Genomic DNA, 17,342 nt, shown 5'->3' with positions numbered 1-17,342 from the left:
CCACCACCCTACAGTGCTGTCAGTGCCACCACCGCCCTACAGTGCTGTCAGTGCCACCACCACCCTACAGTGTTGTCAGTGCCACCACCACCCTACAGTGCTGTCACTACCACCACCACCCTACAGTGCTGTCACTACCATCACCACCCTACAGTGCTGTCACTACCACCACCACCCTACAGTGCTGTCACTACCACCACCACCCTACAGTGCTGTCACTACCATCACCACCCTACAGTGCTGCCACTACCATCACCACCCTACAGTGCTGTCACTACCACCACCACCCTACAGTGCTGTCACTACCACCACCACCCTACAGTGCTGTCACTACCACCACCACCCTACAGTGCTGTCACTATCACCACCACCCTACAGTGCTGTCACTACCATCACCACCCTACAGTGCTGTCACTACCACCACCACCCTACAGTGCTGTCAGTGCCACCACCACCCTACAGTGTTGTCAGTGCCACCACCGCCCTACAGTGCTGTCAGTGCCACCACCGCCCTACAGTGCTGTCAGTGCCACCACCGCCCTACAGTGCTGTCAGTGCCACCACCACCCTACAGTGTTGTCAGTGCCACCACCGCCCTACCAACACCTTCAGTGATACCAGTGCCATAATCTACCCTAGTAACAAGTCACAGTAACAATGGACAAAACTATACATCAGGTTAAGAGAAAAAATACAAAGTTAGAGTTGTAAATATTTCATAATTTTGTAGTTTCATGTATCCATCCACCGCTTAACTCTTTATCTGTATTGTTTTTTTTTAAATGGGAAATTCCGAGGTTGGGATGCCAGAGTGTGCTGGCACTCGTCTGCCTCAGTGCCAAGCAGTAAGCGGGATACTGTACTGTATCACAGTATGTATTCAGTTACATATTGTATATATACCGTGCAGTGATTCAGTATGTGACTGAAATATTCGAGCTGAGCCTATTTGATATCTAGACTTGATTTTAAAGCTAGGGCAAATTTATATAGCTTATACGTAGTTGATACTAGTGTTGAGTTAATCAACTTAGTAGTGAAGTATGGCTACATGTCTCAATGACTTAGTTTGCTAAGTAGCGAGAGTCGCTAAAAGTCGCTTAGCGGGAGTCGCTAAACTGTCCGTCGTAACACTAGTGGCACCCAATAGCCTTTATGGGCAGGAGATAAAGTCTGACTCGCCCCCAGCCTTGTGTGCTAATAAGGAAGTATCTGTGAAACAAAAATTTACCCCTTTGGCAGCCGTGGGCCTCGACACCCCTGCCAGCCGCACGCTTAGGAGAGCTACCCCCCCCCCCATCCCACCACCTCACCCTGAGCAGGTTTCTACATAAACTGATTACCTTAACTGACATCTTCAGCACAAGTTACGTAAACTTACCAAGGAGCGATATAATTGTATTTTGTATTTCATTTTTTTGTTTTGGTGTGATTTAAACATGTGCGATGACTGATCAGAAACTTTGGACACCTGTATATTTGTACAAAAAATCATACAAATCAATTGCTACTAAGTTTTAAGGCGTAATAATAACTATATTATCGGCATCTTACAATACAATTCCCGAGAGCAGAGGTTCTAAATTCGGATACAATATAAGCAGTGTGGGGGAGGCAAAGGGGTCGTCCCACACGTCCGCCCAAGATACCATAGTCCATCACGCCCACTTGCCGCTGACATTTAGGAGGTGATGGTGTGGCTGGAGACTTTGCGCTGCTCCAAAGCAGTTAACATCGCCCTAAACAAGATGGCCCTTAGTAATACGAACAAAAATAGCACGGAGAAATAACGAGTCAGGTCTAAATTTGGCCACGATAGCGGTTCTCAGTTTATAGTGGTGATGTGAGCTCGGGGAGGACAGGTCTGGGAGGCCTCTTGGCCTGCATCATTAAGGTAGCCATTACTCCCGTTTACAGTCAGTTGTTTCAAGAATGTAAGCAAAACGGAGTGTAAAAATATCCACCAGTCCTCTACTACCGTTCTGAGGAACGAGTCACGCCGAGAGTATTTATAGTGTATTCATCACCTGTGGGACTAATTTACTGGTGGAGCTCCACCTCGTGATGGCCGCCCCCCTGCACCAGGCACACGTCGCCAGGCGGCCTCCTGGCAGGTACAGCGCCCTCAGTCCCCCACCTGCTGATGCCTCGACCGGAGGTCCAGAGAAAGAGGCTCGTGCACCTCCACTATTGTTCTCTCCTTCTTCTACCAGCCTCGGGATCTTTTACATTACATTCTACTTCTCGGATTTGTTGTGCAGTAACCTCGACATATTCGAAATGAATTACTTTATATTCAAAATATATTGTTCCATAATTGGAGTGAAGGGAAACACGATAGGTTGTTTTGTTCTTTATTAAAAGCCTCTTTCTCTGATGACACTGAGCAATTTAGTATGACACATAGAATACACCCGACTCTAATTTTGATAAATATATACTTTTAACTAGGTCAATTCTTTTACGAATATTGCATCGCAAACCAGAACATCGAGAGGTATTGTGCTTTTTTTGTGTGCATAAGCGGCTACTACTTGGCAGAGTTAGCGTGGGTGGTGTGTGGGGGGCCTGGCGGACGGCGCCTCGCAAGCACAGGTCAGCCACATCAAAACGAACGAGGAAGCTAGATTTGAGGTGTTTGGTTGACAAGCGGCCACAGTGTTACTTGGTGTATCATACGAGGATTATTTAAAACTCACATCATTAAAATACCGTGAAGGTAAAAGACAGGGAGCCATCGTTGGCCAAACAGGTACTAAATGACTACATTTAGTGACTAGACGAGTCGGGTACTCACAGCTACTGCTGACCATATTAATAAAATACTACCTTAGAAAGTTAACTCAAAACACGACTCTTCCCCCATATAGTATGAAATTGATACCAGATATATATCAATATTTTTTTCAGACTTAAAAAGGAAAAATAGCAATGACATTACGGGCTATTCATGCCCGTGCCATCTCTTGGGTGGCTTAATCTTCATCAATCATCAGCAATGACACATCATGACGCTGCCGTCACCTACCTACACGCGAGCGCTTTGGGGGAAAGTCGTGTTTGGAGTTTATCACAGGTACTATTCTCAATAATATGGTGATCGCTGCCTAAAAATGAGTTCTGGAACAGATGGACACTCACGTGATTTGTGAGACAGACTGACAACTGGTGACTGTCTACGACCTGACGGTGTCTGTCACGTCACATATGGTCACTTGGTCCATCTGTTTGATCATTTTCAAGAGTACACCACAATCAAGCATTGAGCAATAATACTGAAACGTTACATCAAAACAGATATCTACCTTTGCAGGTTGCCGAAAACTGTAATGAAATCACATAAAAGGCTTTTCTACTACGAAAAATAATACTATACTACGGAAGTAATCAGATATAAAAAAATGCGTAAAAAATAGTCTTATACGTGCTAACAAATATATAAAATAAATAAAATAAATAAAATAAATAAAAGCATGCAGCAAGACTGCGAGATGCATGACCAAGCGGTGCACACAGTGACCACAATATCCAAGAGCAACGCAAATTCAACGTTGCTGCAATGTTGCTTCAATGGTGCTTCAATGTTGAATTAACATTGATAACGTTGCTTCAACGTGGAACCAACGCCACTCTTGGATATTGTACCCACTAAGCAGAAGCAAGAAGGGGGGAAAACAACTCACCTTTGATGGTTCTGCTTCAGCAGTAACATCTGGCCATATCTTTAACTGCTGGTTTTTTTATGGTAAATGCCCTGGCAACAATTCTTAACCTCAAATTATATTTTAAATATACTGGGAGACTAGTCAAAGAGCGCTAGCCAGCTATATACCGAGTTAATAATATGGCCAATAATCTTAAATGTATTAGTATACACACCATACATGCACAGCCATATCATACAGATTTACTATAAAGCGTATGGGTTTGTGTATGAATGCAAAATGTTTGGCAAAATAGTGCTAAAATCTTCACTTATCCCCGTTTGACTAATTATGCTTAAAAGCTACTCACATGTGTACAAATTCAACACTACAATTCTGTCATTAACAGAGCCTGAACAATGTAGACATATTAACTGAGTTAATTTTAAGCTTAAAAAGTGTCTCCATATCACACGCAGCATAGTACTCAAATGTGACAAAAATAATTAGTTCAATATCCGCTTCAAGGATACAACAGCACACTCATACTCTATTATAAATACCAACTCTATAATAGAAAAAAGTAATAAAGCCAGATTCAAAATACTTGTTAACATTTCGAGGTATATCTGAGTGTTGAGGGCAAACCAAGAATTTGGGTTATAAGGGTTACGTTGGAGTACACTGTCTAGATAATATTTTGTTATGAGCAGGAGGGATGTTTGGGAATATAGACCAGTGCTTGTAGAAATTCTTTTGGAGGTCAATTAGGTCTAGAGGATAACAAGGATATTTAGCCATAGAGGGGACAAGTTGGAGTTTCAAGAAGAGAGCCTGAACGTGTAAATGTGTGGGAGGTGTTTGGAGAAGAGTGGGAAGGGAGGGGAGGAAGAGACCATTTAGTTGTAAGGGGTGTGCTTGGGGAGGCGGACGATGGGTCTGTCCCCCGTGTAGACGAAGCAGCCGTGAATACGTCGGGCCATCTGCAGCTTACCCTCCACCCCGATGCTGCAAGAGGTGACAGCCTGGCCCGCTGCGTTGGTCGCCTTGCACATGTATGTGCCCGAGTCTTCTGGGTAGGCGTAAAGAATATCCAGAGCCACGAAGCCGAAGTCGTACGTTGTACGGAACCGATGACCTATTGCAAGAAACACAGTTGCTTTTGTTAGTTTATCATTACAGCATTGTTAATAATAATAATAATAATAATAATAATAATAATAATAATAATAATAATAATTAATAAACATTATCATAATTATTAATATTATTGACGTTAATTACCAGAATTATTATCACTGTCATTCCTCTGTATAATTTATTTACTAATTAGCTAATCTGGTTACATGAATACATCTCCATGTAGCCTGAAGTTTATTGTTGGACTGTAAAGAAACAAACGATAACTTAAAACAAATACTGCCATTTTGAAGCAGATTTGGATATTACCTGATGGAATTGGCTGGCCATTGAAGAACCATTCGACCTTCATGGTGGGGTCGTTGACGGGAGTGAGCGTTGCTTCCATGTGCACTGCCTGTCCCTCTATCAGGTGCTCTTGGTTCCTGAGAGAACGCCCGAAGTGGGGCTTTTCGATCACCACAGCGTCTTCAGGTCGCTTACTGGGTGCCTTCTGCTCAAGGCGGGTGATCTGAGCCATGGCTTCTGGGTGCTGGGTTTCAATAATAAAGTCGCTCTTGGCTGTGGATGAACAAATGAGATGATTGAGACATGTTTTACAGACATACTCAACAATTAGATGTCCATTGTAGTCATTTATGTAATAGAATAAATCAATATTGACCATTGAACAATTCGGGTACAAATTGTAGCCTTGGTACTCACGTTTAACCTCTATGGTGATGGAGGAGGTGGCGGTGCCTACTCGGTTAGTTGCCCTGACTTCGTATGTGCCAGAGTCTTCAGCTACTGCTTGAAGAATATCCATAGCACAGAACCCAAAGTCGTACATGGTCCTAGAAGATCATTCATGTTATGTAATCTTGTGCTAAACTTGACTTCATATTAAAGTATTCAATTATATATATATTGTTCAATGGTTATAAGCATATGATTATAAAGAAGAAAAACGCTAGAATTCAATAACAATAATAGACTTCTATTATTGTTATCATATTACTTCAGATAACTGTACAGAAAAAGTGCGGTTCTAGCTTACAAACTACAAAGGCTCTAATGGCGAAACTTTTTTGTTTTTAATTTTGCTTTAACCGGTACTCACTAAGATCAAAATAAATGTCACATGCAAGAGCGTGTGATCACGTACCTGAACCTGTGGCCGACTTGGAGGGACTTGCCGTTATGGAACCACTCGACCTTCATGCTTGGGTCTGGATAGGGCTCCAGGCGGCATTCGACGTGAGCACTCTGGCCCTCCCACAGCTGTGTCATGCCGGACAGCTTCACCACGAACCTGAATGTGAACCACTATTATATGTCTGGCTAAGTTTTAAACCATGATTGTATTACAAACACATATTACCAGCAATTTGCTACAGAATCAATAAAAGTATATTCATATTCTGAACACATGTTCATAGAATGAAAATATTTCGCTGTTATATTAATTGGAAATTATATATATATATATATATATATATATAATATATATATATATATATATATATATATATATATATATATATATATATATATATATATATATAAATATATATATATAAATGTCCAAGTAATATAATATATATGTATGTGTGGAAAAACTACATTTGAAGAATTAGAGAATACTGAACGCGTTTTCGGCTCAATTCGACTTCATCAGAGCAAGATAGAGTGATAAGAGTATGTACGTACGTATGTATGTATGTATGTATGTATGTATGTATGTATGTATGTATGTATGTATGCATGTATGTATGTATGCATGTATGCATGCATGTGTTTGGAATATTAGATATAAAAGGCTGTAAAGGTGGACAAGAAACGTTTCAGTAAAGATAAAGACCTGGGTGCCTGGGTGATGACGGTGTCCTCGGTGGTGGACTTGGTGTAACGGGAGGAATCCTCGAGGTAGCGCAGCTTCTCCAGCGCCTCACTGTGCTGAGACTCCAGCAACAGGGATTCCTTGGCTGAAGATGGTAGAGGGGAGTATGTAAGGTAATGTAGATTATATCGAATTATTTCTTAATAAGTTAATGAATAACCTACTGAGAGTTTAATGTCCTGATATTACCATTTGGGAAATGGCTCAAGAAAATGGTTGCCTTGTAACCAAAGTAGGTAAAATTTAACATTTGTCATAGTAATTGAATATTCCAGTTAATATGCGAGAACTTAGATATTCCCTGTGAGAAATACTCACATGACACCATTAGTGTAGCAGAGGTGACAGCCTGGCCTAGACGATTTGTGGCACGGCAAGTGTAGGTGCCAGAGTCTTCCGGGTTGACATACTTCATGTCCAGAGCAACATAACCGAAGTCGTGCATGGTGGAAATGCGGTTTGCTTGCTGGATAGGGATATTGTTCTTGAACCACTCCACTTTGAGGTCAGGGTCGCCTACAGGAATAAGGCGAGCCTCAAAGTGTAGAGGAGCATTCTCAGCGAGTCTCTGGTCTTTGATTGGTGAGGTAAAGACGGGTGCCTGCATAGTGGTCTCCTCGGTGGTGATGGTGCGCTGGCTGCGAGATTCCAGGCGTGAGATTTTATTCATAGCATCCTGATTCATGGTTTCCATCAGGATTGAATCTTTAGTGTGGCACACCAGATTACAGCTGCTGACCGCTTGACCAATGACGTTGGTGGCACGGCAGGTGTAGGTGCCAGAGTCCTCTGCGTAGGCATACATAATATCAAGAGCCACAAAGCCGAAGTCATTATACTCAGTGAAACGGGAGCCACTCTTGACGGGGACGTTGTTGTGGAACCACTCGACCTTCATGGTAGGGTCAGAGGTGGGGATGAGGCGGACTTCAAAGTGTGCACGCTGACCCTCCAGGATCTCGATGTTCTTTAGGGAGGTGGTGAAGACAGGAGCCTGTTTGGTGGTTTCTTCCACCTGTTCAGTGCGGGTGTAGCGGCTACGGTCCTCTAACATCTGCAGCTGCTCCATAGTCAATGTCTGACCCTGGGACTCCATCACCACTCCCGACGCATCTAAAGAAAACATCACACATTCAGAAATTGTTAATTTGTGTGAAATATCATGCAATGAAACTCTTGTTTGACATACCTTACAATGAATTAATTAAAAATAATACTTGCAAATTTTGAATACAGTGGATAATCCATTGCCGTTTAGATCTAAATTGCATTATGTTATCCGATATGTTCATATACCATATCCCCATGCAACGTATGCCTGTAATCTTGCAATTAATTTAAGTTAGTGCTACAATGTACTTTAATATTTGCAGAAAATTTATTAATTGTTATTCGTTCCTCTGGACTGCTGAAACCCAAATATTTAATAAAAGCATAATAAAACAGTCATATTATGCAACATGAATATTGCATAATATGACTTAGCAACAGGAGTTTAATTTCCATGATTTTATTGACAAACTTGCCTGGCATCTACATCTAATTCTATATACACTATAAGCATATAGTTATTAGCGAATATGCTCTAAAAGAAGTCTGGAAATTATAGCTTCTTGTGAGACGAAGTTGCAATAAAAAAAAAGGTGTTAGGAAGTCTAGAAGCATAAGTGCAGTGCGTGCGTGTGGTGACGAGAGCAGCAGGCGAGCGCAGGCCTTGGTGATAGCCGCCCTACGGCAGGACTATTTATTTACTCACTCAGACACTTTAGGTTGGCTGAAATCTCGTCTTTCCCCATCAGATTCGTGGCCACGCAAGTGTAAACACCAGAGTCTTCTTCGATGAGATCAGAGATATCTAGAGCCACGTAACCAAAATCGTGGATCAGACGGAATCGAGAACCCATTTGGATGGGTTGCCCGTCACGGAACCAGTCGATGCGGAGATTGGGATCTGTAATTGGCTCAATCTTGGCTTCAAAGTGAGCATGCATGCCTTCTCTTAAAGTTACGTCCTTCAGTTTAGTCAAAAAACGTGGCTTAATCTTGACAGAAACTTCTTCCATTGTCTCACGTCTCTGATAACGTGAACTGTCGTCCAGATACTGAAGTTTCTGTAGGCTCTCAGGGTGTTCTGAGTCGAACACTAGATCCTTCTTGGCTAAAGGGAAAAGGTGGCAAGGTAAGGTCAACTGGGGTCGTGATAAGGAGACAGATACCTATAAGACATGACAACATTGGTTACATAGATAACAGTAAACAAAAGGAAACAAGTGATAGCAAAGTGGAACTCACAATCAACAAGGGAAACCAGAAACATACATAAGTATTTGATATAATGAATTGGATTTTAATTTTGTATTTAAAATGGATAATATCTATCTTGTGCTGATAGATGTTTTCCAGGCGTGAGGGGGAAAATAAAGTTGTTATTTATCATAGTTACACCATGAAATATTGGTAAAGGATATGGTCTAAAATTTCTTTTACAGATCAATAGGGAAAGTTCGTGGTAAAAACGTACTATCATGCACAACATATATAGCCTGTATTTTCAGGTAGTACTTACCAGTAACTTTGACCGATGCAGAAGTGACAGCCTGTCCGAGGCGGTTGGTAGCCTTGCAGGTGTAGATACCAGAGTCGATGGGGTATACACTTAACAGATCCAAAGCTACATAATCGAAATCATAAGCGGGTCTGAAACGATGCCCAACTTTCAGTGGCTGCTCATTAAAGAACCACTCGACTCTCATTGATGAGTCTCCTACAGGCTGCAGGCGGGCTTCCAGGTGAATGTTGGTGCCCTCAACTGTCTCGATATTCTTCAGTGACTTGACGAAGTTCGGTTCCTGGTTGATTTCAGCTTGTTCTTCAGCTGTTCGCTGGTAGCGTGAGGCGTCTTCAAGGTAATGGATCTGCTCCATAGCATTGTCGTGCATGGTGTCTGTCTGAATATCACCAGTGCCCAGGACGCGCACGCAGGAAGATGTATGAGCACTGCCAAGATAATTTTCTGCACGGCAAGTGTACTCACCAGAGTCAGTGGTGTAAGCTCCAAGAATGTCCAAAGCAACAAAACCGAAATCAAAGTATGTCTTGAAACGAGAGCCAATGGTAATAGGCTTGCCATTGAAGAACCATTCTACCTTCATGGTCGGGTCGTTCATGGGCTCAAGACGAGCTTCAAGATGAACGTTCTTACCCTCTGGCAAGGGATTTGGGTCCTGCAGAGGCTGAGTAAATTCTGGCTTAGACTTTGTGAGCTCCTCAATATCATACTGTGGTTCTTGGTGGCGGCGCTCCAAAGCAGCTGTCTTGCTAAGACTTACCTCGTGCATTGAGCTGGTATCGATGGCTGATCGAGCTGTGTGAGAGAAAAGCATGTAAGGATTATTACCAAACTTCCTAATGCATGTATATAATGATAATATGAGTCATGCTAAAATAACTGACAAAAGCATTGCATTAAAAACACTATGAGGAAACAAAGCCACTTACTTTCAACTGTCATGACAGTGGACATCTGAGCCTGGCCGAGAGCGTTGCGGGCCACCACAGTGTACTGGCCGGCGTCAGCCTGACGCACGTCAGAAATGTCCAGTGACACATAGCCGAAGTCATGGTAAGTCTTGATTCGGGATGCTGACATTATTACTTGTCCATTGAAGTACCATTCAACTGTCATTGTAGGATCACTCTGAGGCTCAAGACGAATTTCGAAGTGAGCTTTTTGTCCTTCAACAATCTTGTTGGTACCCTTCAATGGACCAAGGAATTTTGGAGGTATGGCTACAGTGGAGACGTCTTCGGTTTCTGTCCTCTTGAAGCGAGAGGAATCTTCAAGGTACTGCATTTTCAAGACAGTATCTTCATACTGAGATTCTCCTTCTTGATCGGCCTTGGAGATAACAGTAAGCTGGCATGATACCTGAGCTTCACCCTTGGCGTTGTAAGCTCGGCAGATGTATGTTCCTGCATCCTTAACGATCAATGCCTTAACAGTAAGCGCAACGTAGCCAAAATTGAAGAAAGAAGTAATTCGTGAACCTGAAACAATAAAATAGTGTCAAGTCTCTTTTTTCGGGAATAACATTGTTATTCTCTGAAACTATACATAGGCCCATAGGCCTACATTCCAGCAATGGATGCAAAATACCATCTTACAGATTTACGAACTAATATTGTGTCGTGTAATATAATGAGTAACTTGTAATATCTTCAATATAGGGGTTTCATAGTTACAAACTCCAACCAAGTGAACATAAATACTGACTAGCTTCCATGGGGCGACCGTCCTTCAGCCACTCCACTTTAAGCGTGGGGTCTCCAACGGGCTCCAGGCGGGCCTCGAAGTGAGCATAGGCTCCCTCCCGGGCCGTCGAGTCCTTGAGCTGTGTCTTGAACACTGGGGCTGTAGATGCCTCTGCAATGTCTGTTGCAGATTTCTGAAGCATCTGCAACCTGATAAATAATTCCCAATTAAAAGATGAAACGGTTCACAATTTTACTTTAATTTGAGTGTATTCAAGATATGTGTGTGATACCCTTGGATAAAAGGGCAGAAAAGGTATTATAGAGGATTTTTTAGGTCCCCACCAATAGAGGGTTTTAGGTTTATTTAATATGGAAATTATCATTTCTAAATAATAATGATGATTCAGCTGAAGAGATCATGGTGAAGAGACAAAACGGAGCAGCAGTATTGTTACCTGTAGGCCTCCATCTCCTCGACACTCCTGATGTGCTGGGCCTGCTCTGGGATGCCCAGGTCTCCCGTCACGCTCACCAGACCTGCACAAACGTCAAGTATTAATATCGTTTTTTTTATATTCATACAAATAAATTGCTTTTTCTTTTCATTTATATGGATTTTATTTTTAATTAAATTCAAGCTAACGAATTTCTTTACAATGACATTTAACTCAGAAAATGTAATAACGAGTATTAAGAATTTTGGAGAGTGAAATAAATGCCCTAGAATGTATTAACAACTGTTTGTTTACTTATTGCATGTCTGAGTTAATGTGTGACAGCAAGGCATCTTGCACAGCGTCTTCAGAAAGGCCGAAGAAGACTAAGCTACTTACTGATGACCTTGATGGAGGCTTGGCAGGAGCACTCGCCAGCCCTGTTGGTGGCGCGGACGGTGTAGGTGCCGCTGTCCTCCTCTCGTAGCTGCATGATGTTGAGCGCTACGTAGCCGAAGTTGTAGATGACGTTGATTCTGGAACCTGTAGGGGCATAGTCACGGCTCCATTACTCTCAAGCTCTAGATGCTTAACATGGCTCAAATAACCCTTTTTAAAAATGAAGGTCAAACTTCGGAAACATTCTCTCATCTTCAGAATATATGATTGTTTCAGAAAAAAATCTTGACAGTTTCCACTGTCACATTAGATCAATGCAATTGGTTTATATTTAGTGCAATTTTAAACTGAGTTTAACTCCTTTATTTCGTGTAATAATAAGTTTTCAATGCTGAATATCTTTAACAAGTACAATGTTAAGTTTGTATACTCACTAGCAGTAATGTGTTTGCCATCCTTGAACCACTCGATTCTCATGAAGGGGTCGCTGACGGGTTGCAGCTGGGCCTCGAAGTGGGCATACTTGCCCTCCAACACCTCTCCCAGGTTGGTGAGTGGCTTGATGAAGCTGGGCTTGATATTGGAGGTCTCGTCGACGGAGACGGTGCGCTGGTAGCGAGCGTGGTCCTCCAAGTAGCCGATTTGCTCCAGAGCCTCCGGATGCTGAGTCTGGCTCTCAATCAATGGCCGCTCTGCAGGTCATATTAAGCTAAGTATATAATTCATTGTGTCGGGGGACAGGAAGCCAGTGTGTATTCATACACATTTTGGCTTTTATCAATGCCCTCCCCCCCTCCCAAGGTTGAATTATTGACACCGCCCAGGATGCAACCCCACAACAAACTGACTAACTCCTGAGTACCTACTCACTGCTAGGTGAACAGCGGCATTAGGTGAAATGAAATGTGCCCAACCATTTCTGTCCCGCCCGGGATTCGAACCCGGAATTCTCAACTGTGGGGTCGAGAACGAACCCGACTGTAATACCAGGACCCTCGAATATATACCAGCTCATAGGAAATAATACAATTACGGGATACTCATGCCCGTGCCACCTCTTGAGTGGCTTAATCTTCATCAATCAATCAAATAATACAAATATTTAATGCTAAATGATTCCGCTTTGGCCATTAACCATTACACACTGTATTTGAGAACTTAAACGGATATATTTTAACAACAGTTTACAAAAATAGAGTTGAACACTACAAATGTTTAAAAGTTTCTCATTTGAAAACATTGAGCATATGTTTACCCAAGTAAATCACTGAGCATATAGTGAACTTATCCGAGTAAATCACTGAGCATATAGTGAACTTATCCGAGTAAATCACTGAGCATATAGTGAACTTATCCAAGTAAAACACTGAGCATATAGTGAACTTACCCGAGTAAAACACTGAGCATATAGTGAACTTACCCGAGTAAGTCACTGAGCACATAGTGAACTTACCCGAGTAGGTCACTGAGCATATAGTGAACTTACCCGAGTAAGTCGCTGAGCACATAGTGAACTTACCCGGTCACTGAGCATATAGTGAACTTACCCGAGTAAGTCACTGAGCACATAATGAACTTACCTGAGTAAATCACTGAGCATATAGTGAACTTACCTGTTACCCGAAGGTTGGCAGAGGTTTCGGCCTGGCCCTTGACGTTGGTGGCGCGGCAGGTGTAGACGCCGGCATCCGCGTTGATAACATTAAGGATATCCAGGGCTACGAAGCCGAAACGGTAAGTCACAGTTGCACGGGAACCTGATGGAAGGAAATGATTAAGATTTTCTAAGAACCCTCAATTAATAAAGAAGCATTTACAGGACTGCTGTCTGCAGATGTTTTTAAAGAGTAAATGACTAGTTATATTCAGGATAATGAAATGTTGGAGAAGCCCAGTAGTTTGTGTTTATGGTGCTCAGTCTTGTGTTTATGGTGTTCAGTCGTGTGTTTATGGTGTCAGACTTGTGTTTATGGTGCTCAATCTTGTGTTTATGGTGTTCAGTCTTGTGTTTATGGTGTCAGACTTGTGTTTATGGTGTCAGACTTGTGTTTATGATGCTCAATCTTGTGTTTATGGTGTTCAGTCTTGTGTTTATGGTGTCAGACTTGTGTTTATGGTGCTCAATCTTGTGTTTATGGTGTTCAGTCTTGTGTTTATGGTGCTCAAATCTGTGTTCTATACACTGAACTGAATACTTACTGGCAGAGATAGGTCTCCCGTCGATGAGCCATTCAATATTCATCGTGGCATCACCGACGGGAATCACCTTAGCTTCGAAATGGGCACGAGTACCCTCGACAATATCGATATCCCTCAGGGGATGTGTAAACTTAGGGGGTTCGGTCTGCTCCTCCTCAGGGGCCTTGGGGACGTGGTGAGCCCGCTCCACGGGACGCAGGATGATGAGTTCGGGCTCGGGTTCAGGCCTACACAACAAAATAATTGTTAAACATTTACGTAAAAATAGCAGTAATTCAGTTATTGAATTATCGTATTATACACAATAATTGTGAATATTCAGTTCAAAAATCATTAGTAAAGGAAGGTCATCTTACTCGGGTTCGATAATCTTAGTAGGCTTGGGGAAGTGAGGTCGGAAGGGTGCTGAAGGTGCTGGAGCCGCAGGGGTCTTGACGTGCAGGCGGGCGCGGGTTGCTGTGGATCCGGCGGCGTTCTGGGCGTTGCACTGATACCAGCCGGCGTCTGCGGCGCCAGCACTCAGGATCTGCAAGCACGACGCTCCGTTCTGGTCGTACTGCACCTACAATACAACACACAATTACCGTTAATCATCAAGAGTGGATCAAGTAAGCAATCAATAACTACAAATATACGCGTATATATATAAAGGATCCAAAAGACTCCCTGAAATGTCATTTATACTACTTTCTGAGGCTGAGAGATCGTACTTATTCAACCCCAGGTAATTGACTCGTTATTTACCATAACATTTTGTGTATTCTCGACGGAGACGCCGTCCTTCTGCCATGAGAGGACAGGCGTGGGGGTGCCGACGGCGCGGCACTGGAGCACCACTGTCTCCCCCTCAGACACCGAGCACTGCTGGAACCGCTCCACGAACTTGGGGGACACCATCTGCTGCATCTCCAGAACGTTCAGCTGACACTGTACCGGAAACAATGGTAAATCATCAACATTGGATTGACCTGTGCTGTGTTTTTTCTTCACAGTGGTTATTATTTCACAAATTAATGCATCATTGCATGTTGTTTTTATAAATATACACGAGTAAAGAGAAGACAGCGATGAAGAACGTGTTCACGATGAAAAATTGAAATTTTGCGAAGCCTAAAAGCTCTTGGATTATGCTAAACATGAAGCGAGTGAAACGTTTCCAATATAATGAAATCATATGATTATAATAGAATATAGATACCATTACAGATATAGCTTGACATGACTCAAAGGAAGTTTTACGCCAGGACGTACCTGGAATGTGGCCTCTCCCGTCTTGTTCCTGGCGACGCAGGTGATGACGCCGGTGTCCTTGAGGGAGGCCCTGTTGATCATGAGGGAGTGGTTGCCCGCCTCGTTCACCAGCACCTTGTGGGTGGCGTCGTCCACTACCAGTACGCCGTTAATATACCACGCCACCTGTTCCACATCATTATGGCCGTTGTCAGACACGGGTGAGCTTTACGTATTTTTCATAAGTATTAAACATGAAACTGAGTAAGTAACTCAGCCACAGTAACATGCATATATTGCTCAAAATGAGTAATTATCTCTGGATAATGTCTGGATAAGGTCTATATAAGGTGTGGGTCTATCCTTACCTCTGGATAAGGTCTGCCAGAGACGCGAGCATCGAAGCGCACCATCCTGCCCTCCTGCACTTCGCGGTCGGTGGGGCCGCGGACAAACTTGGGCTCCATCGACTTGCTGGTGTCGTCTCCCGTGTCTGGTTCCACCGCCTCGTGGGGAGCCTGCTGCTGCTCCCTGATAAACACACACACACACAAACGTCATCTCAACAACCAACATATCTCCCAACTTTCCCCGTGAGAATTTAAGCAATTTTCAAGTTTTCTACAATTAATATTTTCTCAATTTCATTGAATATTGATATTAATATTTTTGTCTCAACCAAATTATATTATTTAGGCAGACGCCTCGATGATTCCCAACTAGTAAGCTGACCACAATGTTTGTTTTTTGCGAATATTTTTAAGTTTAGCCAAATCATCAACTAATTAAATCAGAATCTCAATATCCGGCCATTCCCGTGCATTATTATACGAATAAATCATTTAGCAGAAGCACGGCATCCGGCTTGATATCAACATAAGAGCGACTTACATCCTATCGGGGCGGATGATCTCAGGAACGGGGACGCCATTAGTGATCTCGCCCCGGGGCACGACGGCCAGCTGGGCGGAGGCGACGGTGCAGCCCGAGTTGTTCTCCGCCAGCATGGTGTAGAAGCCATTGTCCATGGAGTTCACCTGCTTCACCACCAGGGTTACTTGTCCGGCAGACTGGGTCATCAGGTACTTATCACTGGCCTGAAGACGTATTCCGTTCTTGAACCAAACAACCTGAAACAAATAGGATTCACGTTAGTATCAAAACCCTTGTTTTCTTGGCGCTAGTTTTTGTGTAGTATTTTAATAAGGCCAGCGGTACTGCAGTGAATTTGTCCTGTGGTCAACAAACCATCTCCTTTGATCTACGTAAGTCCCACGATTGATACTATGTTGCATTTTGTATGATTCATATTTATTGCAAAACATTAACAGTGTTTCCAGATTGCAGTAAACGCAGATTAGACATACCCTAGGCGACGGGTGGCCGCTGACGCTGACGGTGAAAGTGGCGTTGCCTCCATCGGAGACCTTGGTGGAGCGGGGCTTCTGCTGGAGCTGAGGCGCCTGGGGAGGGCCCTGGATAGCTCCGACCTCCAACTCCACCTCCCCCGCCAGCCGCGTGGTCAGCGACTGACGGAACTCCACCTCGTGAAGCAGCCGGTACTCGAAGGTGTCCACACGGAAGGATTCCATGAGTCCATTTTGCACCGACATCATATGTTGCTGCTGCTGCTGCTGAGAAAATGATTGCTGCGACATATGTTGCTGCTGCATAATGGACTTGCTTTGTTGTGACATAGACTGCTGCTGCTGGCGCTGTTGCTGCATCATGAAGGCCGCTGGCAAAACCAACTTATTATTAACACTCGTGAAACCACACAAAATATATATTGAACATTTCATCTTTGCATAAATTTTGGATTAAGAATAAGATTCACGAAATGAAAGTATACTCACCCTCGGGCTGGGCCTAGACAATAGGGGGTGTGAGGAGTATACTCACCCTCAGGCTGGACGTAAACTAGAGGGTGTGAGAGGTATACTCACCCTCGGGCTGGACGTAAACTAGAGGGTTGTGCGAGGTATACTCACCCTCGGGCTGGACGTAAACTAGAGGGTTGTGCGAGGTATACTCACCCTCGGGCTGGACGTAAACTAGAGGGGTGTGAGAGGTATACTCACCCTCGGGCTGGACGTAAATTAGAGGGGTGTGAGAGGTATACTCACCCTCGGGCTGGACGTAAACTAGAGGGGTGTGAGA

General features: G+C 43.3%; 1 protein-coding gene across 18 annotated transcripts in view; it reads right to left on the bottom strand.

The window, feature by feature from the left end:
• The window catches only part of sls (sallimus), a 601,134-nt gene that overhangs the window by 165,114 nt on the left and 418,678 nt on the right, over nt 1-17,342 (bottom strand). For 17 of the 18 annotated variants that reach the window (XM_069317090.1, XM_069317072.1, XM_069317078.1 and 14 more), the window contains 21 exons: nt 16,550-16,920; nt 16,074-16,312; nt 15,551-15,713; nt 15,204-15,368; nt 14,697-14,879; nt 14,309-14,514; nt 13,953-14,179; nt 13,367-13,510; nt 12,188-12,445; nt 11,754-11,897; nt 11,376-11,457; nt 10,940-11,127; nt 10,165-10,713; nt 9,233-10,030; nt 8,423-8,824; nt 6,985-7,779; nt 6,628-6,751; nt 5,932-6,078; nt 5,490-5,620; nt 5,094-5,345; nt 4,639-4,782 (listed from right to left, as the gene is read on the bottom strand). In XM_069317090.1, the coding sequence (XP_069173191.1) occupies nt 4,639-4,782; nt 5,094-5,345; nt 5,490-5,620; nt 5,932-6,078; nt 6,628-6,751; nt 6,985-7,779; nt 8,423-8,824; nt 9,233-10,030; nt 10,165-10,713; nt 10,940-11,127; nt 11,376-11,457; nt 11,754-11,897; nt 12,188-12,445; nt 13,367-13,510; nt 13,953-14,179; nt 14,309-14,514; nt 14,697-14,879; nt 15,204-15,368; nt 15,551-15,713; nt 16,074-16,312; nt 16,550-16,920 (5,712 nt within the window). The remainder of the gene's footprint in view (nt 1-4,638; nt 4,783-5,093; nt 5,346-5,489; nt 5,621-5,931; nt 6,079-6,627; nt 6,752-6,984; nt 7,780-8,422; nt 8,825-9,232; nt 10,031-10,164; nt 10,714-10,939; nt 11,128-11,375; nt 11,458-11,753; nt 11,898-12,187; nt 12,446-13,366; nt 13,511-13,952; nt 14,180-14,308; nt 14,515-14,696; nt 14,880-15,203; nt 15,369-15,550; nt 15,714-16,073; nt 16,313-16,549; nt 16,921-17,342) is intronic. The other variant, XM_069317086.1, reaches the window with a different exon arrangement.

The sequence above is a fragment of the Procambarus clarkii genome, chromosome 86 (assembly GCF_040958095.1).
Source record: "Procambarus clarkii isolate CNS0578487 chromosome 86, FALCON_Pclarkii_2.0, whole genome shotgun sequence".
NCBI lineage: Eukaryota > Metazoa > Arthropoda > Malacostraca > Decapoda > Cambaridae > Procambarus > Procambarus clarkii.
Note: the sequence above shows the minus strand (reverse complement) of the source record. Positions and strands in the feature narration are given on the sequence as shown.